Source organism: Bombina bombina, chromosome 3, assembly GCF_027579735.1.
Source record: "Bombina bombina isolate aBomBom1 chromosome 3, aBomBom1.pri, whole genome shotgun sequence".
Taxonomy (NCBI): domain Eukaryota; kingdom Metazoa; phylum Chordata; class Amphibia; order Anura; family Bombinatoridae; genus Bombina; species Bombina bombina.
The window spans coordinates 760,854,789-760,879,406 of NC_069501.1; the positions used below are offsets into that span (position 1 = coordinate 760,854,789).

A 24,618-nucleotide genomic window follows, 5' to 3' on the forward strand; every position below is an offset into this window, starting at 1 on the left:
TGTCATGAGCGCTTCCGTTCATCGCCGTGTCGCCGCGGCTCCCGGAACTCCTCTGTGTCTCTGACGTCATGTTGCTTAGCAACATGACGCTTTCTCTCACACCCCTCTGATGACGGTTACGCTCCTGCCCTTTAAATCTCGGCGGGAGATCTGAATCTGGGCCCGTTTGTTTGTTTCCCTGGATTGTGAGTACCATATCAGTTTTATTCTTCTGTGTACCGACTTCTGCCTGCCTGACCAAGCCTCTTGCCTAATCCCTACTTGCTGATATTTGGACATTGACTTCTGCCTGCCTGACCTTGCCTGTAGCTATTACCCTTTTGCTGACACTTGGATGCCGACTTCTGCTTGCCTGACCCTGTCTTTTGCCTATACCTTTTGCTGATATTTGGATGCCGACTTCTGCCTGCCTGACCTTGCTTTGGCCTTTACCTTTAAACCTATTCTTTGTTAAACAAGACCTGCTTAAAGGGACATTTTACTTTTACAAGCTGCAAAAGAGAACTTTGCCTTTCTGTTTGTTATACACCTGCTTAAAAGGGACATTTACTTTTACAAGCTGCAAAAGAGAACTTTGCCTTTCTGTTTGTTATACACCTGCTTAAAAGGGACATTTACTTTTACAAGCTGCAAAAGAGAACTTTGCCTTTCTGTTTGTTATAAACCTGCTTAAAGGGACATTATACTTTTACAAGCTGCAAAAGAGAACTTTGCCTTTCTGTTTGTTATACACCTGCTTAAAAGGGACATTTACTTTTACAAGCTGCAAAAGAGAACTTTGCCTTTCTGTTTGTTATAAACCTGCTTAAAGGGACATTATACTTTTACAAGCTGCAAAAGAGAACTTTTCCTTTGTTTTACAAGCCTGCTAAAGAGGACCTTTTTCAGAAGCTTCAAAGTAAGAGCATTTCCTTTTTGTTCTTTGTACTACTTAAAGGGACGTTTTATCCTTTGTGGCTTTCCTGCATTCTGGAACAATATTCATTTTTGTTATCTTCTAATCTGCTTCCTGAGTGGGTCACGTCCTGGATATTTCTCAGTGTGCTAGCGTGTGCTTTCAATTCACGCTAGCAGTTGGGTTACATCCCGGATTGATTCCAGAGCGGCTGACAGTAACCCTCTAATTTTTTATCCATTGGATCTGAAAAAGCACAGCTATCCTCCACCGGGATAGTGGTACGCTTAGCTAAAGTAGAAACTGCTCCCTCTACCTTAGGGACCGCTTGCCATAAGTCCCGTGTGGTGGCGTCTATTGGAAACATTTTTCTAAATATCGGAGGGGGTGAGAACGGCACACCGGGTCTATCCCACTCCTTAGAAACAATTTCAGTAAGTCTCTTAGGTATAGGAAAAACCTCAGTACTCGTCGGTACCGCAAAATATTTATCCAACCTACACATTTTCTCTGGTATTGCAACTGTGTTACAATCATTCAGAGCCGCTAACACCTCCCCTAGTAATACACGGAGGTTTTCCAGTTTAAATTTGAAATATCTGAATCCAGTCTGTTTGGATCAGAACCGTCACCCACAGAATGAAGTTCTCCGTCCTCATGTTCTGCAACCTGTGACGCAGTATCTGACATGGCCCTAATATTATCAGCGCACTCTGTTCTCACCCCAGAGTGATCACGCTTACCTCTTAGTTCTGGTAATTTAGCCAAAACTTCAGTCATAACAGAAGCCATATCCTGTAATGTGATTTGTAATGGCCGGCCAGATGTACTCGGCGCTACAATATCACGCACCTCCCGAGCGGGAGATGCAGCTACTGGCACGTGAGGCGAGTTAGTCGGCATAACTCTCCCCTCGTTGTTTGGTGAAATTTGTTCAATTTGTACAGATTGACTTTTATTTAAAGTAGCATCAATACAGTTAGTACATAAATTTCTATTGGGCTCCACTTTGGCATTGCAACAAATGACACAGGTATCTTCCTCTGACTCAGACATGTTTAACACACTAGCAAATAAACTTGCAACTTAGAATACAATTCAATTAGAATAATATTAAAAACGTACTGTGCCTTTAAGAAGCACAGAAAATCTATGACAGTTGAAAATTAATAAATTGAAACAGTTATAGCCTCAATCCTTGTAAACAACACAACTTTAGCAAAGGTTTAATCCCAATAGCAAAGATAACAAATTCTGAAAGCAGGAAACAATTACAGAATAAACGTTTTTTATCACAGTCAACTATAATTCTCACAGCTCTGCTGAGAGAAATTACCTCCCTCAAAATAAGTTTGAAGACCCCTGAGTTCTGTAGAGATGAACTGGATCATGCAGGAAATACAATGAGCTGCTGACTGAAATAACTGATGCATAGAAAAGGCGCCAAAAAAACGGCCCTTCCCCCTCACACACAGCAGTGAGAGAGAACAGAAACTGTCAGAAAACAGATTAAGCAACTGCCAAGTGGAAAAATGGTGCCCAAACATTTATTCACTCAGTACCTCAGTAAATGAAAACGATTTTACATTCCAGCAAAAACGTTAAACATAATTTCTAGTTATTAAACAGCTTAATGTACTTCTTACAGTGTAATTCTAGTGAAGTACCATTCCCCAGAATACTGAAGTGTAAAGTATACATACATGACATTATATCGGTATGGCAGGATTTTCTCATCAATTCCATTGTCAGAAAATAAAAGCTGCTACATACCTCTATGCAGATTCATCTGCCCGCTGTCCCCTGATCTGAAGTTTACCTCTCCTCAGATGGCCGAGAAACAGCAATATGATCTTAACTACTCCGGCTAAAATCATAGCAAAAACTCTGGTAGATTCTTCTTCAAACTCTGCCAGAGAGGTAATAACACACTCCGGTGCTATTTTAAAATAACAAACTTTTGATTGAAGATATAAAACTAAGTATAATCACCATAGCCCTCTCACACCTCCTATCTAGTCGTTGGGTGCAAGAGAATGACTGGGAGTGACGTAGAGGGGAGGAGCTATATGCAGCTCTGCTGGGTGAATCCTCTTGCACTTCCTGTTGGGGAGGAGTTAATATCCCAGAAGTAATGATGACCCGTGGACTGATCACACTTAACAGAAGAAAACTACCACATAAACTGCAAAACAGTGAAAAAAAGTAGTAAACTCTACGAAATTTTTACAGTGTGTATAAGGGACTAAAGCAGCATTGCACCCACTTGCAAATGGATGATTAACCCCTTAGGCCCAAAAACGGATTAGAAAAACGTTAAAACCGTTAACAGTCAAACACACTGCCACAGCTCTGCTGTGGCTCCTACCTGCCCTTTGCAGGAAAAAAAACCTCTATAGTGGTCCTAGATACCAGAGGACTCCTTTAGGGAAGCTGGATGTCTCAGTCTGTAAAACAACTGTGCATTTAGAGCGCGAAAATAGGCCCCTCCCACCATGCACTCAATGTCAGAGGGCCTTAAAAAAGTACTCCTAGGAGTAATCTAACTAGCCATGTGGAAAACTAGGCCCCAAATAAAGATTTATCACCCTCAGAGAAAAAAAACGTTTTTTCTATAAACCATACAAACGTTTTTACACTAAGTAAAAACAGAATTTATGTTTACCTGATAAATTACTTTCTCCAACGGTGTGTCCGGTCCACGGCGTCATCCTTACTTGTGGGAATATCTCTTCCCCAACAGGAAATGGCAAAGAGTCCCAGCAAAGCTGGCCATATAGTCCCTCCTAGGCTCCGCCCACCCCAGTCATTCGACCGACGGACAGGAGGAAAAATATAGGAGAAACCATATGGTACCGTGGTGACTGTAGTTAGAGAAAATAATTCATCAGACCTGATTAAAAAACCAGGGCGGGCCGTGGACCGGACACACCGTTGGAGAAAGTAATTTATCAGGTAAGCATAAATTCTGTTTTCTCCAACATTGGTGTGTCAGGTCCACGGCGTCATCCTTACTTGTGGGAACCAATACCAAAGCTTTAGGACACGGATGAAGGGAGGGAGCAAATCAGGTTACCTAAACGGAAGGCACCACGGCTTGCAAAACCTGTCTCCCAAAAATAGCCTCCGAAGAAGCAAAAGTATCAAATTTGTAAAATTTGGCAAAAGTGTGCAGTGAAGACCAAGTCGCTGCCTTACATATCTGGTCAACAGAAGCCTCGTTCTTGAAGGCCCATGTGGAAGCCACAGCCCTAGTGGAGTGAGCTGTGATTCTTTCAGGAGGCTGCCGTCCGGCAGTCTCATAAGCCAATCGGATGATGCTTTTAAGCCAAAAGGAAAGAGAGGTAGAAGTCGCTTTTTGACCTCTCCTTTTACCAGAATAGACAACAAACAAAGAAGATGTTTGTCTGAAATCTTTTGTAGCCTCTAAATAGAATTTTAGAGCACGGACTACGTCCAAATTGTGTAACAAACGTTCCTTCTTTGAAACTGGATTCGGACATAAAGAAGGTACAACTATCTCCTGGTTAATATTCTTGTTAGAAACAACCTTTGGAAGAAAACCAGGCTTAGTACGCAAAACCACCTTATCTGCATGGAACACCAGATAGGGCGGAGAACACTGCAGAGCAGATACCTCTGAAACTCTTCTAGCAGAAGAAATAGCAACCAAAAACAAAACTTTCCAAGATAGTAACTTAATATCTATGGAATGTAAAGGTTCAAACGGAACCCCTTGAAGAACTGAAAGAACTAGATTTAGACTCCAGGGAGGAGTCAAAGGTCTGTAAACAGGCTTGATCCTAACCAGAGCCTGAACAAATGCTTGAACATCTGGCACAGCTGCCAGTCTTTTGTGTAGTAAGACAGATAAAGCAGAGATCTGTCCCTTTAGAGAACTTGCAGATAATCCTTTCTCCAAACCTTCTTGTAGAAAGGAGAGAATCTTAGGAATTTTTATCTTATTCCATGGGAATCCTTTGGATTCACACCAACAGATATATCTTTTCCATATTTTATGGTAAATCTTTCTAGTTACCGGTTTTCTGGCTTGAACCAGAGTATCTATCACAGAATCTGAAAACCCACGCTTTGATAGAATCAAGCGTTCAATCTCCAAGCCGTCAGCTGGAGGGAGACCAGATTTGGATGTTCGAATGGACCCTGAACAAGAAGGTCCTGTCTCAAAGGTAGCTTCCATGGTGGAACCGATGACATATTCACCAGGTCTGCATACCAAGTCCTGCGTGGCCACGCAGGAGCTATCAAGATCACCGAGGCCCTCTCCTGTTTGATCCTCGCTACCAGCCTGGGAATGAGAGGAAACGGTGGAAATACATATCAAAAAACTCTTAACCATCTCCATGGAGATGTTGCCTGTGCAACGGCAAAGAGAATGACGGGGTGGGCGGAGCCTAGGAGGGACTATATGGCCAGCTTTGCTGGGACTCTTTGCCATTTCCTGTTGGGGAAGAGATATTCCCACAAGTAAGGATGACGCCGTGGACCGGACACACCAATGTTGGAGAAATGAGTATTAACATGAATATTACCTTTTTTTGCAAGCATGATCCCAGTCGTTAAATCACTGTATCAGGCTTACCTCAAATATACCAGGCACCGTCAGCATTTTCTAGACCTTATCTCTCTAGAAAAAAAATATACTGAACATACCTCAAAGCAGGTAATCTGCAGACCGTCCCCCCAACTGAAGTTTTCTTTCCATACTCTTCAGTTATGTGTGAGAACAGCAAAGGACCTTAGTTACAAACCGCTAAGAGCATCAAACCTCCAGGCAGAATTCTTCTTCCAATTTCTGCCTGAGAGTAAAAACGTACAACGCTGGTACCGTTTAAAAATAACAAACTCTTGATTGAACGTAAAAACTACACTAAGTCACCACATATCTCTTGATACTTCCTTTCTTGTCGAAAGCTGCAAGAGAATGACTGGGGGTGGCAGTTAGGGGAGGAGCTATATAGACAGCTCTGCTGTGGGTGTCCTCTTGCAGCTTCCTGTTGGGAAGGAGAATATCCCACAAGTAATGGATGAACCCATGGACTGGATACACCTTTACAAGAGATATGATTAGATTAGATTAGATAGATATAGATATAGTGTGAAGATGGGGGAATTGCAGTGCATGCTATTTATGTTTGATGCAGTGACTCCGCATTGTGAGGGGTTTATGATCATACATTGGCTTTACCCACAGCCGCTTGGGTATTGTCTGTTTTACCCAGGTAATCCTAGGATTACCCAATATATGACTTTACCTATAACACAGACAATAAAAACACAGGTTTCCCAGTTGTACATGGTATTTTTCCCACAAACAAGCCAAATGAAGAGCTAAAACTGTTTTTGAAATAGGGTAAGAAGAAATGTGATAAGGTGACTAAAGGCACAATGCTAAAAGATTCTCCTGCTTAGAGAGAAATTGTAGTGCAGATATCACAAGGGCTGAACTCACAATGCTAAAAGAAAAAAGGGCTGAACCATCCAACACTGAGATATCTCTCTATTCTGTATGTGTAGGAGAGACAAGACCGTGCAATAAAGCACTGCATGATATTAGTTTTATTACACTTACACTTTGTATTTTATATTACTTTACACTTCATATTGGGTCCTTTAAGAGCTATTACATTTAAGCTTTTCACTATTTTATTTTTATTTTTTTTATTAAATAATCTTGAGAATTGTTAAACATAAACATCAGCAAATGTCAGATTAAATATTGTACATAAACAAGATAAAATGTCTTCAATTAGTACAACACATGACAATTGCACAATACTTAATTAACAATAGCTTGAGAACCTTGCTTTATAAAATTAAGAATAGCGATAAACAATATTCTTAGGATGATCACCACATAATTTATACATGTCAAAGTAAAAGGATAACAGCGGGTAAACACCGCTTTAAAATGTGTAAATAACAATACCCCTGATAAACAAATACTAAAATGGGTGAGAAGCAACAAAGATCCACGTTAGTGTAAAGGGGGGGGGGGGGGTATTCTAAGAAAATGGAGAAGACAGGAGCCATATCTTGGAGGGGGGGGGGGGTGTTAATCTTTAGCATGTAGTATTGACACTTATTGTGAAGTTAGTCCTAAATGTAAATAGCGTATATGAGAGATATGTATATATATATATATATATATATATATATATATATATATATATATATATATATATATATATATATATATATATATATATCCATAACGTATAGAGATACTGGTTTATAAACAGTAACAGTGTGCAAAAGCCTCTCCAAATTAGACCTAAAGATGTTTAGTCTTTTTGGGCATGAGTACACTTTAAACAACCCTGTAAACGTATATTCAGGCTATGGATTTGCTATGCCTCTCTCACATTATCATAAGGCAATATGGGTCACAACATGATAAGAAGCTAAAATGTAAATTACGCATTGTGTCTTACCAGGTAGTAAGCATAAGTATAGATCTAGGAAATAGGGCAACACCAGAGTGTCTAGGTCAGTATCCCATAACACCTCTATAGGGTACCGTCTCGGCCGCCAACAGCACCGCACAGGCAGGAAACAGTTTGGATTACTCATGTTGTGGTTAGACAAATATAAAATGTAATGGAGTTTACCTGCAGCAATATAAAATAGAACACTACAGGGGAGTTTCTGTACATGCCAAGTGTGGACCAAGCTATAGAGAAACTAGGGATGAGAGTCACACATATAATCTTACATAAAACTATGAAAATGTACAAACAAAAAAATACACTAAGCACCACCAAACCATCCCTACAAAAAGCGACTGAATAAATCTGATCGCCATCAAACCAGTTATTAACTAAATAAGGTTATTAAGTAGGTAGGTACAACAACAATAGTTTCACCTTAAATACATTTAAAACATTTCAACATGCAGTGCGGTACACTTATTGCAAGTTTGTAATAGACCTGGTGAGAAATATAATAATGCTGCTAAAAAAGCATGCAAATAACAAAGTAGATTATTAAACTAGTGCCAGGCATAAAGGAGGAAAGTGAGTAGTGGAGCTAACTGAAGGGGGCACGAGTAACTATACCTCCTTAGCTTATAATATGACTGGCAGATGCCTGCTTATTCAGACATAACACAGAAGAAATATTTTAAAAGAATATTCAAGCGTCTGGGTCGGTATTGTATTAGAGTTGAAACTAATAAAGATCAAGCTATGTACGAGTTGACACTTAAATAGATTAAACTAGCAAACATTTAACTTATTTCAGGAAGATATAAATGTGAATCCCGGTTTTACATTTAACATAGGATAATATAACAATACTTATCAAACTCATGTACTATACAGAAAAACCTCAGTGCCACATAAGACCATAATAATATTAAGGATGGTAAATATAAAGCACAGAGACCTCCACACTTAAGGGAGCGTATGGGCTAACAAAATATGCGTGCTACCCTACATACATACATAATCCAAACTAAATGCTAATAATGTAGCACACAAGCAATATCAAACTCATTATTGTACAAAGTCCAGCCTAAAAATGGTAAGCCAGAAGACACTGCTTATTTGTCCCTTTACACCAGCACAGCGTACATCACCAAAGTCCATAGCTGCTAACCTACTCCCCTTTTGATAAGAGCACTGGTGCAACTGCTGATAAAGCAAACTATGGAGCTTTTCTGATCGATCTGAATATCGGTTAGATCATTAGGCACACACACCTAATCTCCTGGTATGTGCTCCGGGCTGTTAGCTTGAGGTATAGAGATCACCGTTGTAACAATCTGTCTCCATTTCTCGATCTCCTCCCAACGAATGACCTTAACATTCCCGGTGTGACCCAGGTTCTGAAGAGCCATAAGCTCGCTACAAATGATTTGTGACGGTCTCATATATGCACCGGCAACTGCACGACAAGGGGCACCATCCGACACATCTCCAACACCTGTAAGTAGCTCCGGTGAATTTGTAGGACTATGCTGCCCTGATGGGGGTTCGTAGTAAACTTTGAGTGGCCATCATGGGATCTGACCTGATGGTATTCTTACATAGTACCGAGAGCTCCTCATAACAAGCATCCATCTTGCGTCCTATATCCTCAAGAAGGGTCCGTAAAGATGCGTGAGGCTTCTCCATGATAGGGTAAGTAGATAGGGAGCAGAACAGTTCCCACGTAGCCACTCAACTCTAGTGATCGGAGGAAGCACTGATGATCAGGAGACTGCGAAGGTATTTAACTTTTAACTGTCTCTCTCCGATGTCGCTAATCTTGTTCCCTTCGGGCCTTCAGATATTTTCAAGATGACACCCACATCTCTCAGTCGGCTAGAAGTAATCTGAGAATCAATTTTCCACGTCTCTTCGGCGGAATCTGCTTAGTTTTCTGACACTAATGTTGTAAAAAACATCCTGCAGATGTTAGGCTGGATTTTGGGGCAAATTTCAGAGGATCAGTCCAAAATTCACCGTCATATTTGATAAAATACAGCAGGAACACTCTCAAGCACGTCTTCCCTGTTAGGCTGCTGGCTCCGCCCCCCTTATTTTATATTTTAATACATTTAGATCTAGCAGTGATTTTACAAATTCTTGAAAGTTTGTGTGTTACTTTAACAAATTAGGATCAAAATTCCCAATACACGTATTTAACAGACATAAAATACTAAACCAGGGTTCTTCAAACTGTTTTCCCCTTCAAGAACCATTGCAATGATCCCACATAGCTTCACGACCATATTGTTATGCTTGGTCTGAAAATTTTGAAAGGAAGTGACTAAAATGTGTGCCTACTTTATTCTTGATTGCAGTCAAACTTAAAGGGACAGTATACACTAATTTTCATATAACTGCATGTAGTAGACACTACTATAAAGAATAAGATGCAGATACTGATATAAAAATCCAGTATAAAACTGTTTAAAAACTTACTTAGAAGCTCTCAGTTGAGCTCTGTTGAAAAGGCAGCTGGAAATAAGACACTGCCCCCCCCTTTAAAATAAAAACTTTATGGGCTATATCAATAGATCATCTACAAAACATTTATGCAAAGAAAAAAGTGTATAATGTCCCTTTAAGTGTTGTAAAAGGTAATAAACACACACCACTCACACTCACATACCAAATAACACAGACCGATTTGTCTTTTCTCAGATAACAATGCTGAACATGCCAGTAATTACTCGTAAAAAAAGGAGAAGGGATAAAGTGTTTAGATAGTGCAAGTGGTGTTTATAGTTATACAGATAAACAAATAAAGTGCTCTGTTTTGTTAAAGCTGTGTGTTAGGATTAGTCTAGAATCTTGGTCACTTTTACCTTGAGTGTTTGCAGAGACCCCTTCTAATTTACAAAACTTAGCATGACATAAACTTAGGTTTGCTATGTGAAACTGTGTAATCGTGTTTAAAAAGTATTCAACAGTTAAAGGTAAAAATTACTGTTTATTTAGAAAAAAAATATTTTTAAACTGGAATGTCCCTTTAAAAAAAGGGGACATTCAAACTTTCATGAATCAGATGGAGCATTCAATTTGAAACAACTTTCCTATTTACTTCCATTTACAAAATGTGCAGTGTCTTTATTTACACTTTTTTTTTTGGGGGGGGGGATCTACTACTCATTTGAAGTCCAGACTAAGTGCTATTGCATTGTCTTGTTATCTTGCATTTGTTGATTATTCAAATGTACATTATTTACTGGTCCTTTGAGGTTATTTAATCATTGTGATAGCATATCCTACACTCTTACTGTACATTCTTATAACCTCCACTGGACTATTCAACACTATCTTTTTCGGTAAACCAATCCAGAATATAGTCAATATAATATACAAAAATCTAGGTGTTTATATTACTGATTCATGGAGAAGATTGTGTATTATTTGCAGACATGCAAATATACAAAATATAAAAATATTTTGTTACAAAGTAGATTGTATGTATGTACCATTGTGCATAGATTTAAGCCCTCTAACTCTGTCTGCTCCTTTCAGTATTGTCTTTAAAAAGTACCCTTAGAGCTGAAAAATAAGATGGCGTATTTACCAATACTAGCGACACAGATAATGTTTTATTATAAACAGAGAACATTTTCATAAACCAAAAAAGTTAAAAAAAAATTAAAAAAAAAATTTAATGATTCAAATAGGGCATGTCATTTTAAACAACTTTCCAATTTACTTTTATCAACAATTTTGCTTTGTTCTCTTGGTATTCTTAGTTAAAAGCTAAACCTAGGAGGTTCATATGCTAATTTATTAGACCTTGTAGGCCACGTCTAAACAATGTATTTTGACAGTGTTTCACCACTAGAGAAGTTCATGTGTTTCATATAGATAACATTGAGCTCACGCACGTGAAATTACCTAGGAGTGAGCACTGATTGGCTAAAATGCAAGTCTGTCAAAAGAACTAAAATAAGGTGGCAGTTTGCAGAGGCTTAGATACAAGGTAATTACAGAGGTAAAAAGTATATTAATATAACTGTTGGTTATGCAAAACTTGGGAATGGTTAATAGAGGGATTATCTATCTTTTTAAACAACAAAAATCCAGGTATTGACTTGTCCCTTTAACCAGGTTATGGCCACATACAGATTAGGACCCCCAACTGTTCAAGATTTATAGATTAAGAGCTTTGTTGTTACCCATTTTTATTTATTATTCTAAGCAGGCCCCTACTATTCACCACCACGATAGACAGTAACTTACAGACTGAGTCCCATATCAGGGCCTATTATATCTAAAACCTTGGGACAAATCTTTTTAGACCAGTCATATGACTGCAATAGAGCCTCTTTTATACACCTCCCCCATAGGCTCTCACATGTCCCCACACAGTCCTCTAACTTCGCCCTGATATCAGTGACTCTCACAGCCGCTTACCACTGCCAGGCCCTCACACACCACAGAGTTCAAAATATAACAACAATCCCTTAGCAAACATACACTCTTTCCTGGTTCCCTTAATATCTCACCCAGCTCCAAATTCTTCTTTGCGTGGCCACACAGCCAGCAAGGACTCCCACCAATGCACTCCCGCGCAGCAAACCAAGCACAATAGGGAGGGGTCAAATGCAATGAAATACAGGAAAAGTAGTTCCAGAAAGTCAAAGGCATAGAGGATACTATAGGCCAGTGGTCTCAAAGTACCAGCCCCAGGGCCAAATGCGGCCCTTAAAATAGTTTAATCTGGCCCTCCCTTTTTTAGGGTTCTAAAACGTATATATAACTTAGTTTATATTCTATAAAGGCACTCACAAGATAAATATAAAGACAAGCATCCAGTGTTGACTCCCACCACGCCCTGGGTTGGGTAAATGTCTCTTTTTACGTTGCTACATAGTTCCAAGATGATCACTTCATTTGGCACTCAAAAAATAAATATAGATAACTGTATGTATATTGTGGGCTACAACTCCCACCATGCACTACTACTTGGTCTCTTCCATTTCTTAGTATATCCAGTTCTGGAGCACGCACTTAGTTCAAGCAGCCCCCATGGGAGAACAACAGTTGGGCCAGTGGCCATCAGATACTTTGAGTTTGATACCTCTGCTATAGGCCAATACAAATAATGTTATGTCTAATGAAAGACTATTGGATAGTGAGTTTGTGCAGCAGGGCCTAATTAGACCTGCCTTAGAGTGAACGGTGCAACCCTTTGAAGAGCCCTGTACTAAACTATTGGCAAAAGCAAGTTAAATTGTAGTGAAAACATTTCAGTTTAATTTATATTCCTGTAAAACAGAATTCATATCAGCCCCAGGGGTTCTATTAACCTCTCTCCCCCTCTGTAGGGTTGCCACATCGGCCATGTTTTCCTGGAAACTTATTCGCTACACATGCTGCATGGTGTGCAGGGAAGAACATGAATAGTGCTATCCAGGTGAGCAGTGCATGTTGCCCCCTGCACACCCTGCAGCATGTGTAACTCATAAGTGTCGAGGAAAACATGGCTGATGCGGCAAGCCTACTACCCTGTGATATTCTGTATATCAGACAGTCTCATAATTTTCTATGTTCCATCTTTTTTTTTCAGCCCCTGTGAAGTCTGCACTATAATTTATCTCCAATCTAGAGAATCTTTGTTTATCAGGCCCACAGAAAATGAAGCTCTCTGGGAAACTGAAACTGTCAGTTTCAGTTTTATTTTAACTAGAAGGAATACAAAGTGCAATGTAATTTGTAAAACATACACAAAAATATACAAAGTATGAGCCTGACTTGTTAAAGTTACACAGAAACTGTGAAAGCATAATCAGAATTTGTAAAAATCCCAATTAGAAATACACTACTGTATACAAATGAAATGCAAATTAGAAAGTGCAAAGTTTAAATGTAATAAAAGTTAATCTGAAGTGTAAAGTGAAACAAAATACAATGCACAAAGTGAAAATAGCGCTGCGAAATCTGTTGGCATTCTACAAATACCTGATAATAATAAATGCAGCAGAACTCATGCCATGCAGTGCTATATTGGCACTGGACTTGTCTCCTTCACATACAGAAAAGCAAGGAATGCCAATTAGACAAAAATCTGGCTTTTTAGAATTTTACTAGGAATCTCGCTGTGCTGGAGGATCATTTTATATCATCTCACCTGAGTAGAGAGGTTTATATCAGAGGAGTAATTTTATCTCAAAAAAAAAAAAAAAAAAAAAAAAATTCCTAAACTGTTTGTTTCAATTAAACAAAATGTGCCCAGGTAAAGAACAGAGTGCTGTAGGAGTTTGTGTGTGTGTTAAGCAGTCAGAAGAGACAATGCAACAAAAGCCAATAGAAAGCAGTAACAATATGTAAAGTAGAGAAATAAATGTGAAACTTACCTTAAGTCTGAAAACAGCAGGACTCCCAGGGAATAATTTAGATGCTCTTTCAACCCAGTATTTTGCTTTGCCATCTGTGACATTTAAAGTACACAACAATTCCGCAATTTTAAGGATAAGTTCTTTTTGAGTGGGGTTCAACTCCACAGAACGCTGCAAATACAATAACCCAAAAAAAAAAAAAAAGTTATTGGTAAAAGAAGCACAGTGGTATTTTATTTGCAGCAGTACACTGTTGCAAAACACGTAAATCATTTTTGCATATCCAAAAAATACATCTGCAGTTGGACACCTGCTTAGAACTTTGAAACAAAAAAAAACACTCCAGCTTTTGCCAACCTACCTCTCCTTCCAGTGAGCAACAAATTAACAAAATGGTGATAAAAAAAAAAAAAAAAAATTGTGAATATGTTAAAAAGGACAACGTCCAAAAGGCAGCCGCACCATTCAATAATAGTTATTTATTTAGTACATAAGCAGAAATGCAACGTTTCAGACCTATCCAGTCCACAAACATGTTTCTGCTTATGTACTAAATAAATAACTATTATTGAATGGTGGGACTGCCTTTTGGATTGTGTATATACTTTATGGGCCTGAAGCATGGACCTAGCAGCAAGCACATTATCTGGACACTGGTGCTGAATTATTTTGCTTTTTTATGTTAAAAAGGACCACATTACTGCTATAATCAACTGATCTAGCAGGGACTTAAAGGAATCTTGACAGAAAATCAGTAAGAAACTGACAAAAGGGTACAAATATAGCACTCTGTGGAATATACCTACAACGTAACTGAATTAGTAAACTACAAAGTAAAAAGGAAAACCTTTCCTGTAATTTAAATCCTGCAATAATTTAAAGACCACATTATGGAAACTACAACTTTAGTTGTTTATTGACAAAAAAAAGTGTAATGTAACTAAAAAGAAAGCTGCATATTATTCTAAAGCTAATCTTTGTTTTAAATATACCAGATCATTTGTTTAAAGTTAAGAAAATAACCCTTTAAGAAAACATCCTCATAAGAAAAAAAAAAAAACTTAGTGCTTACCTGAACAGCATTAGTAGTGGTATTAAAGGGACATGCAACACAAAATGTTTCTTTTATGATTCAGACAGAGCATACATTTTTAAACAACTTTCAATGTACTTATATTAGCTAATATTGAATGTTTCCCAGGCTTATTGCACACATTTAATAAATGTAGGTTAAATTATGCAATTAAGTAGTGCTTTAGATAAAAGAAATGTTTATATTATAAAGTATTACACTGCCCTCGCCCAGCAACTTCATAATGCCACACAGTTGGCAAAAGTTTATGTGGAGAGACCAGAAAAGCATACATAGGTAGGCTCAGGAGCAGCAATGCACTACTGGGAGCTAGTTGCTGATTGGTGGTTGCACATATAGACCTTTTGCCATTGGCACACCTGTGTCCATCTAGCTCCCAAATAGCGCATTGCAGTATTTAACGAAGGATAACATGAGAATGAAGCAAATTTGATCAAAGTAGTAATTTGGAAAGTTGTTTATAACTGTATGCCCTATCTGAATCGTGAAAGAAAAAAAATGTGGGTTTCATATCCCTATAAAAGTCCTGAATTGAGTAAAGAAATTTGGTCAGATAATGCTTAAAGTCAGACCAAGAATAGGTAGAGTGACCTGTGCAACAACCTATAAAGAAGGATTTGAAGTCAGTCATAAATATTCTAAGAAATTCTACTGGACAACAAATCACAAAGCCCAGAGGTCCTATCAACCATATGGCATCCTAAAGACTGAAGTTTTTATAATTTGCACACACAAAAAAATTATGTGGATCATAATTTATTTCTTGTAAATTCATCAATGCCTCCTCTTTTATTGTATCACATCATACCATTTTTTTAAATTAAATCTGGATAATATATAACATTGTTTTATATATCGGTCTCAACAAAAACGTCAATTTCATTGTCAATATCTCAAATGGCTAGAATGAGAATTTTTATAAGTTAAATCTTGACGATGTTTATTCTGGTCAATTCTATAAAACACACACATTTGGATATTTATTTTTTATTAAAAAAAATAAAAAAAAGATTTTAATCTTCATACAGGATGAACGCTAATGCAAAGCTCTAATAATACAAACTTTACAAATAAAAGGGGTAAAAAAAAATAATTAAATACCTTGTAACAGCCAACAGCTTTTTCCACATTCCCTTCAATCTCAAAAAGATGTCCAAGGAATTTGTGAGCTTTTGGATCCCTTTCCTGGACGTTTATGTATGAAGAAACACATCTGAAAAATGCCAAAAACGTTTTTTTTTTTTTAAAAAAATGATGAACTCCAGTAAATCAAAGTAATTTGTTTATTTCAGTTGTGTGCACATCAATGACTAAGCTAAATGAAGGCTGAAAGGAAAGTTTATTTCTCGAACACATAAAAATGTCTTGAATATTGGCAGCTAATGTAGAACCACTCAAACAAAAAAGGTAACTAAGAAACATTCCCCTTTTTTCTGATGAAAGCTGTATAGCAAGCATTAAAGTGACATTAAACTCAATGTAATTCCTCAAAAAAGGTTTAATTAAGCACAATTAAAAATGCATTATTTATTTTGCCTATGTTCCTGCAATTTAACTCTACAAAAGGTAGTGTCCAAACTCCCCACAGATGCTGGAGTGCATTTTGTGAACATGAACAGTAAGTATTCCCCACACAAAATAACAAGGTCACTATTAAGGCAAACTTACAAATTCTATTTGGAATAATTTCCTGTACATATATTTTTTAGCCCCAATTGAATATCCAATCAACACAGTGTGCACTAACAGAACATACCATTTTATACAAGTTGCCAATCTGAAAAGTTATAGTAACTATTAGAATAAGGTTCTATAATAAGATAGTTATATTGGGATTAAATATAAAAAGTAAAGCAAATAATACAGCTATAACAAATGTTAAAACAAGGTTCTATAACAAGACAACTATATTGTAATTAAAGATAAAAATAATACAGCTACAACAAATGGTGGAATGAGGTGCTTACTGTGGGCAAAACATTCAAGCTAGATTACAGGCAATCTATGTGTATAATGACAGCATTTAAACTCAAGCAAGTGCAAGCAGTACAATAAATTTAATGAGCAATCTAACGCACATGAGAACTATTACACCCTATGAGTGAATGCAAGCCACAAGAAGACAATAATAAAAAATATATATAGAGACACCCTGAGATAAATAACAGTGACACTGAGTTGGGCACAATTTTATTCATACAAAGTGTACACCATAATATAAGACGAATTGCAGTCCACTTATAAATTGGATCATCATTATATCCTGTCAGAACATAACTGTCCCATTCCACCCTTTCAGCAATACGGAGTGCTAATGTGCCACAGGATGCATGTTGGTTTGAATCAATATATGATATCATAATCCATTTGGTAACTTTATCATCTGGGAGGTGACTCCACTAAGAGAGCCAGAATTCACTCTCCAGGACTAGAGTGTGATTAATAATAAGTTACTACTAGTGTACTATAATCACACCACAACCTCGATATAAAACTATTTCCTGAATGGTATCAAAGATACAGTGAGACCCAATAATGAATTAATTGGTATCAGGCCAAATTGAGAATAACAGATCTCACATATCATATACCTACTCACGATAGAAGAAATTTTAAATGTTTTTGTGTTCACCCATTTTTTAATAAAACAAATAAAAGTTAAATTTTAATTAGCATTGCCTCTACTTATATAGTCTGGGCACAGAGTGCTATCCAAGCATTTCTCTTTCAGGGATTCTGGATCCCAATTGTTTGTGGAATGAACAGTAAGTAGTTGCTATGTGCCGAAGTGCATTTATATCTGTTGCTAGCTGACCCCAGCAAAGCAAGTGACATTCAAAGGGGTTTTAAAATGGTGTGTCCTAGAACTGCAAAACAATTCATCTTTTCTAACAAAATAAGCATTTTAAATTATTTCAAAACATTTATCTTGCATACAGACCTTTACAATCCTGTGAATAATTTATGATGCATAAAAATAATTTATGATGCATAAATAAGCATTTTGATATTTTGTAGAAGTGTCAGTCTTGTCAAAGATTTATGGCTCCTTGAAAAACAGTCATAATAAAATTTCTGTGTCAAACACTGTTCTAAAATTATAGTATTAAATTGGTTGTTTATACAGGCGTACCTTGAAGATATTGCGGGTTCAGTTCCAGAGCACCGCAATAAAGCGAATATAGCAATAAAGTTATATCACATTCATTTTTTTCCCACCAGTGCATATAAAAGTTATATTTACACTATATTGTAGTCTATTAACCTTTTAACGCCGTTACGTTTTATTCCGTCCAAATTTTTCTGGGCTTTAACGCCGATGGACGGAATACAACATCCTAACCTGGTGGCTTTCCTGAAGAAACTGGCGCTTCCCTGGTGGGATTGCGGTCTGGAGAGCATGCCTAGCATCATAGGGACGCCACCCTGACGCGATCCCATCATTGAAATCTCGGGATCACTTGCACGATCGTGAGATTTCAAATTGTTTACATCGGAACAGTTGTTCCGATGTAGACACTTTAACCCCGGCAGGAAAGGGTTAAGCGTGCAATAGCAATTGGTCTAAAAAAAACAAACAATGCACATACTGTAATAAAAATATATATATATATATATATATATATATATATATATATATATATATATATATATATATATATATATATATATATATATATATATATATATATATATATATATATATATATATATATATATATATATATAATTTATTTTTTGTTTTTTTCCCCCCATCTGTGTTTATGTGTATACATGTTGGAAAAATGGCACTGATAGACTTGCTCTACACAGGGTTGCCACAAACCTTCAATTTGTAAAAAAGAGCAATATCTGGGGACCACAATAAAGCGAGGTATGGATTTACAAGTCAGGTATTTGTATTCCCAATATAGCTATATAATAATAATAATAATAATAATAATAAAAAATAATAAGTGTTTTTCACTTGCTTGCATTTCTTTGTATAAAGGAGATTATGAGTAATCATGTATCAGCAAGTACTGGTGCATAGCGTTGCACAGTTTAAGCACTGGGTTAGAACCTGTTCCAGTATAATTCTACAAAATTCTGTTAAAGGGACAGTCAACACCAGAATTTTTGTTGTTTAAAAAGATAGATAATCCCTTTATTACCCATTCCCCAGTTTTGCATAACCAACACAGTTATATTAATATACTTTTTACTGCTGTGACTATCTTGTATCTAAGCACCTTCTGACCGCCCCTAATCACATGACTTTTAGTTATCTATTGACTTGCAGTTTAGCCAATTAGTGCAGTGTCTGCCACAACTCACAGGCGTGATCACAATGCTATCTATATGGTTTACATGAACTACTCTCCCCTGTTGTGAAAAGCAAATACAAAAGCATGTGATTAGAGGCGGCCTTCAAGGGCTTAGAAATTATCATATGAGCCTTCCTAGGATTGCTCTCAACTAGAATACCAAGAGAACAAAGCAAAATTGTTGATAAAAGTAAATTGGAAAGTTGTTTAAAATTACATGCCCTATTTGAAACATAAACGGTTTTTTTGGCCTTGACTGTCCCTTTAACCATCATCTATTGCTTATGTCACTTGCACAGTAACATTTACATAGTGGTTATTGTGTGAATAAATAAACAGAGGAAATATCCCATTGTATAAAGTACAGCACTGTTAATCCAATAAACCTTTTTAAAGACAATTTAATTGGTGTAATCCAGATCAGGATTAACATACAATTTACATCTATACTGCAGGTCTCCCCTTTCACCAAATTTAACACTGTGTTTTCAAACCTTGTGACAATTCTAAAATAGCCATCTCCATTATCAAGCAGTAAGTTAGTACCGATTAAAAAAGTATTTCCAGATACCATTATTGTGCTGACATTGAGTCCAGACACACAGAATAATATTGCCAGACTGCTAAAATTTCTAAAGTTTGCTTAAAGGGATAGAAAGGTAAAAAATGAAATGTGCATGTGTGCATTCAAATTTGCAATAAGCATTTTTTCAGTATACTTCCATTAGCAAAAATGTTTCTAATCAAAGCTATTGCTGTTTTCAGCGGGATACACATATACACCCTGTGAGAGTCTGTGCACCAGTATTAAAACACTATGCTCAGAAATGTGACAGGGCAGTGTATTGCTTCTTAAAAGGGATACTAAACCCATATTTTTTTTTCATGATTCAGATAGAGCATGCAATTTTAAGCAACTTTCTAATTCACTCTTAACAAGTTTTCTATATTCTCATGCTATCTTTATTTGCAAAATCAGGAATGTAAAGCTAAAGAGTCGGCCTATTTTTAGTTCAGCACATAGGTAGAGCTTGCTGATTGGTGGCTAAATGTAGCAAACCAATTAGCAAGCTCTACCCAGATGCTAAACCAAAAATGAGCCATCTCCTAACTTTACATTCCTGCTTTTTCAAATAAAGATAACAGTACGAAGAAAAAATGATAATAGGAGTAAATTAGAAAGTTGCTTAAAATTGCATGCTCTATCTAAATCATGAAAAAAAATTGTGTTTAGTATCCCTTTAAGACTTAATTTTTGTCATAGAAGTTACTGCTGACCCTCTGGTAAGGTGTGGTGTATAAATAGCACAGGCCCTCACGGGATATGTGCACAGAAAACAGTAATAATAATTTAATAGAAGAATTTTGCTAATTGAAGTATATTGCAAAAATGCTATTTCAAATTGAAATGCACCTATGCACATTTCATTTTTGACCTATCGCTTTAAAGAAGAAGGTGGGGACTTTCAGTTTACGAAAATGCTAAGAATTCCTACTCAGGTTGTCTTGTAACACTTATATTGTAACTTATTACAAATTATTAGATACTTTGTTTAATTTATTTATTTATTTATTTATTTATATGTTCATATTTATTGCAACAGGATTTTTTGAAGATTATCATCCTGCAACTTTAAAAATATCAGATATTATAACTCGTGTGTTGTTTGAGAATACTGTTGCTCTTACATTGGACTTATTTCCACAACGGCTGCAAAGGGTCAAAGCTTTTTGAATACTCTACCTAAATAAATCTAGAGATTATAAAACAACACCCAATATAACGTTTTCTATTACATTTACATTATCACATGTACATGATGTTATTTTGTGTCAACCTTTTTCAAATCAAAAAGTTCACGTCCACGGCACTATTGATTCGGGAAAACTTTTAATGAAGCATACAGACAAGCAAAAGCGACGTTTCGGGCTCACACACCCTTAATCATGTATGATTAAAGGCGTGTGAGCACGAAACACCGCATTTGTTTTTTTACTTGCCTGAATGCTTCATTGAAAGTTTTCCCGAATCAATAGTGCTGTGGACGTGAACTTTGTGCTATACATACTTGGGACCTGGCCGTGGGCCCCAGTCCAGCGTGCACTACCCAGGAGGGTTGCATCAGATGCTGAGCTATGTTTGTTTTTCAAATCAAAGCTCATTCTTTGGCTCCTCAAAACTATATTGTTGACTCCACTGAAGTTCAAATAAACGTCAATCCTTCGAAAAATGTATGATAGCAATTTAAAGTCAAAATACATTTACCTTTTAGCTAGGTCATATTCTTTTGCTTCGTAATAAAGTTTTGCAAAAAGAAACCCCTTCATAGATTTCTGAAAAAGAAAAAAAAATGTTTTAGGCCACTACACTTTAAATCAATAACTAATAATATAATAAAATATTAGATGGTGAATCACTGTTGTATAAAGGTTAGCAGACTAATATGGATTATGGAAATTAAAAAAAAAAAAAAAAACAGGACAACCAACACATTTCTATAATTTTTAAGCAAACTTATCATTGCTGTAAAAGGCACTTATTTTTTGCATACTGAAACCCATCTATTTTAAGAACACTGAATGGACACAAAACAAATATTTGTGTGTACTTTTAAAAAAAAAAAAAAATCTGTATCATTATTTTGCCCCTTTCCCTCTGAGTTTTTCAGCTGAACAAGAACTGAAGCGCACACTGTAAATATCACAAGCCTTTCTTGCTACATATCGATCCCCTAACTGGCCTTATGGGAGGAAAAAATGCAACGCTTGCAAAATAAAAACAATCCTGGTCTACTCCAAGTCAAGTTAAGGACTGGCATCTCTAAATAAGGAAAATAGTGGGGGGGGGGGGGAGGAGTTTAGGTACTCAAAGACAATTGCAGCAAACAAGTTGTCAGTTAATTCATAAAGGTATCACACTTGGCTAATATGTTAATTAAAATACTATAGAAAGGTTTAGTAATTACAATGAGTGTCATGTCATTTTAATTCCATGTAATGGTTCTAAAACATAATTTATTATTATTGCAATGGTATCATTGACATGTCAATCTTCTCAACGCAATCATGCGCACTGAACCTATATTAGAGAGAAAAGAAACCCAAAAATTATTTTGTGATTCAGACAGAGCATGCCATTTTAGGTTTACAATATACTCCTATAATCAAATTTGTTTTGTTCTCATGATATTCTGTGTAGAAGAGATAACTAGGTAGGCATCTGGAAAAACTACAAGGCAAGATATAGTGCTGCCATCTATGCTCTTGCAAATGGAAACCATTCTTGCTAAACTGTTGCTATATAGTGCTCCAGAAATGGGCCGGCACCTAAGAAAACGTCGATTCTTCTCAACAAGATACCAAGAGAGCGAAGAAAAAAATTAATAATAGAAGTAAAATTAGAAAGTTGTTTAAAATTGCATGCTATGAATCCTGAAAGAGAAATTTTCAAATCCCTTTAAATACAACTAGGTATAGTCTTATCAGAGAACGTAAGTAACAGCTTCACACAAAAAAAAACAAGGGGAGAGCATCAGCTGGTGATAAGGGAATAGAATTTAAAAAAAAAAGCAATATTTTGCTATTATGCTTTCTTTGTTCAAGGTTTATATTGTAAAACTGATTTGGAACAGTGTCCCTGACAAAAACAAAATACATTTTGTGTTCTTTTATAAGTAAAAAAAAGTTCTATAACAGGTATGATTCAGTGACAAATTAGATTCTGCTATTTTCTGTTGATCAGACATTTTAAAATGATTTTATAGCATTAAATTAATATGAAACCCAAATATATTTTTTATGATTCAGACAGAGCATACAATTGTAAAAATCTTTCCAATTTACTCAATTTGTCTTCGTTTCTCTTGGTATCTTTATTTGAAGCAGGAATGTAAGCTTAGGAGCAAGCACATTTTTAGTTCAGCACTTTGGTAGCGCTTGCTAACTTGTGGCTAAATGTAGCCACCATTTAAGCAAGCTCTACCCAGGGTGCAGAACCAAAAATGGGTTGGCTCTTGAGCTTACATCCATGCTTCTTCAAATAAAGATACCAAGAGAATGAAGAAAAATTGATAAGAGGAGTAAACTAGAAAGTTGCATGTTCTGTCTGAATCATGGGGAAAAAAGTTGTCTTCGTGTCCCTTTAAAGTTTTCAAGCTATACTGTTTTTAAAAGTATGGATTATCTTTGCCACACAGTGGGTACAATAATGACAGAACAGAAGGATTACAGGCCCAATGTCACTAGAAACCAACAAGAGTACAATCTGCTCCTTTTGACAAATCCAAGGAGCGTGACCCCTAAAATTATACTTGGATGTTTTTGTATCTGTTTTGATATAAAACAGCCACTCATTGTCCTGGACATAATGGAAATGTTTTGCTAGCCATGCCCATATAAGGGTTATATAACATGTAATTTTTTAAAGGTTGACAAAACTATATTAAAGGTAGAAACGTATGTAAAAAATGAAGAAGCCAGCCACACATTTATTAGACAAGATTTCTATATACAGAATTATCAAAGGAAATATAAGGGACACTGGCTCCAGAAATGTGTCATGTTCTGCTGTAAAGAACGCGGGTGTTACAGTGGGCAACTGACAGGTTCAGATCATTGCTTTGACAAAGCCATTAGCCCCACATGACTGTAAACAAGGCCGCACATATACAACACAACACAGCATAAATAAGGGGGCGGTGTAGCCGGCTAGAACACATTGCGCCCTGTATGCTGCTGCCTCACCTCCCGTGGAGATGCCGCACTATTCTGTGCGCTCTCTATATATTTGTGAATCTCCGCTTTGCTTCTCCTCATCTTGTCTGTAAAATCTAGCAACGATTCTCCGGTTGTGGCCACTCGGCCCCAACTCACAAAATGCACAGAATCAAACTTCCCGAATCGCGCTCACACACAGATAACCACGAACCGGAAGTGAATCCCAGTCGCCTGACGCAAAGTTGCCCGTAAAGGGCGGAAAAGGAGGTGCTGATAGTTTAGTGCCTGGAAAGTGATGTCATTACCAGACGCTTTTTTTTTATTGAAATAAAACTTTATTTAAAATTAGGACATAATTTCGACACTGCGTTATTAGTTTGTATAAAATACGATTCTGCGTTCTGTAATGTGTGTATTCTCTTCATTTTGGGATTCTATCAAAACGAAAAATAGTCTGAACGATAAAGGCTCCGAATTATTTCTATGGCGCCTATTCAAAACCAAACGAACCAATTGGTTTGCGTAAAATCACGCTTGAATTTTGTAGTCAATATTTAAAATCAAGTGGAGTGACAAACTTTTCTAAGTATTCTTGTGGTTGTGGGTGTAATTGAATGATTTGTTAAATGGAAAAAAGCCTTTGCATTTTTCAAGTGTAGTTGGTGTATAATGCCATTAAAAAGGCGATTTTGCGTTAAACTCACAAAAGCACTTCACTTGCTTGCTGTCAAATTTCAGACACCTAGATTACAAGTTTTGCGCTATAGAAGATGCGAAACGAACGCAACAAAAGTTGTGT

General features: G+C 36.7%; 1 protein-coding gene across 1 annotated transcript in view; it reads right to left on the reverse strand.

The window, feature by feature from the left end:
• Positions 1-24,038, reverse strand: part of LOC128652506 (E3 SUMO-protein ligase RanBP2) — a 715,575-nt gene extending 691,537 nt beyond the window's left edge. The window contains exons 1-4 of the mRNA XM_053705441.1: positions 23,847-24,038; positions 21,370-21,437; positions 15,898-16,009; positions 13,722-13,874 (exon numbers count right to left, since the gene is read on the reverse strand). Of these exons, the coding sequence (XP_053561416.1) occupies positions 13,722-13,874; positions 15,898-16,009; positions 21,370-21,437; positions 23,847-23,918 (405 nt within the window). The 5' untranslated portion in view covers positions 23,919-24,038. The remainder of the gene's footprint in view (positions 1-13,721; positions 13,875-15,897; positions 16,010-21,369; positions 21,438-23,846) is intronic.
• Positions 24,039-24,618: the final 580 nt, after the last annotated feature.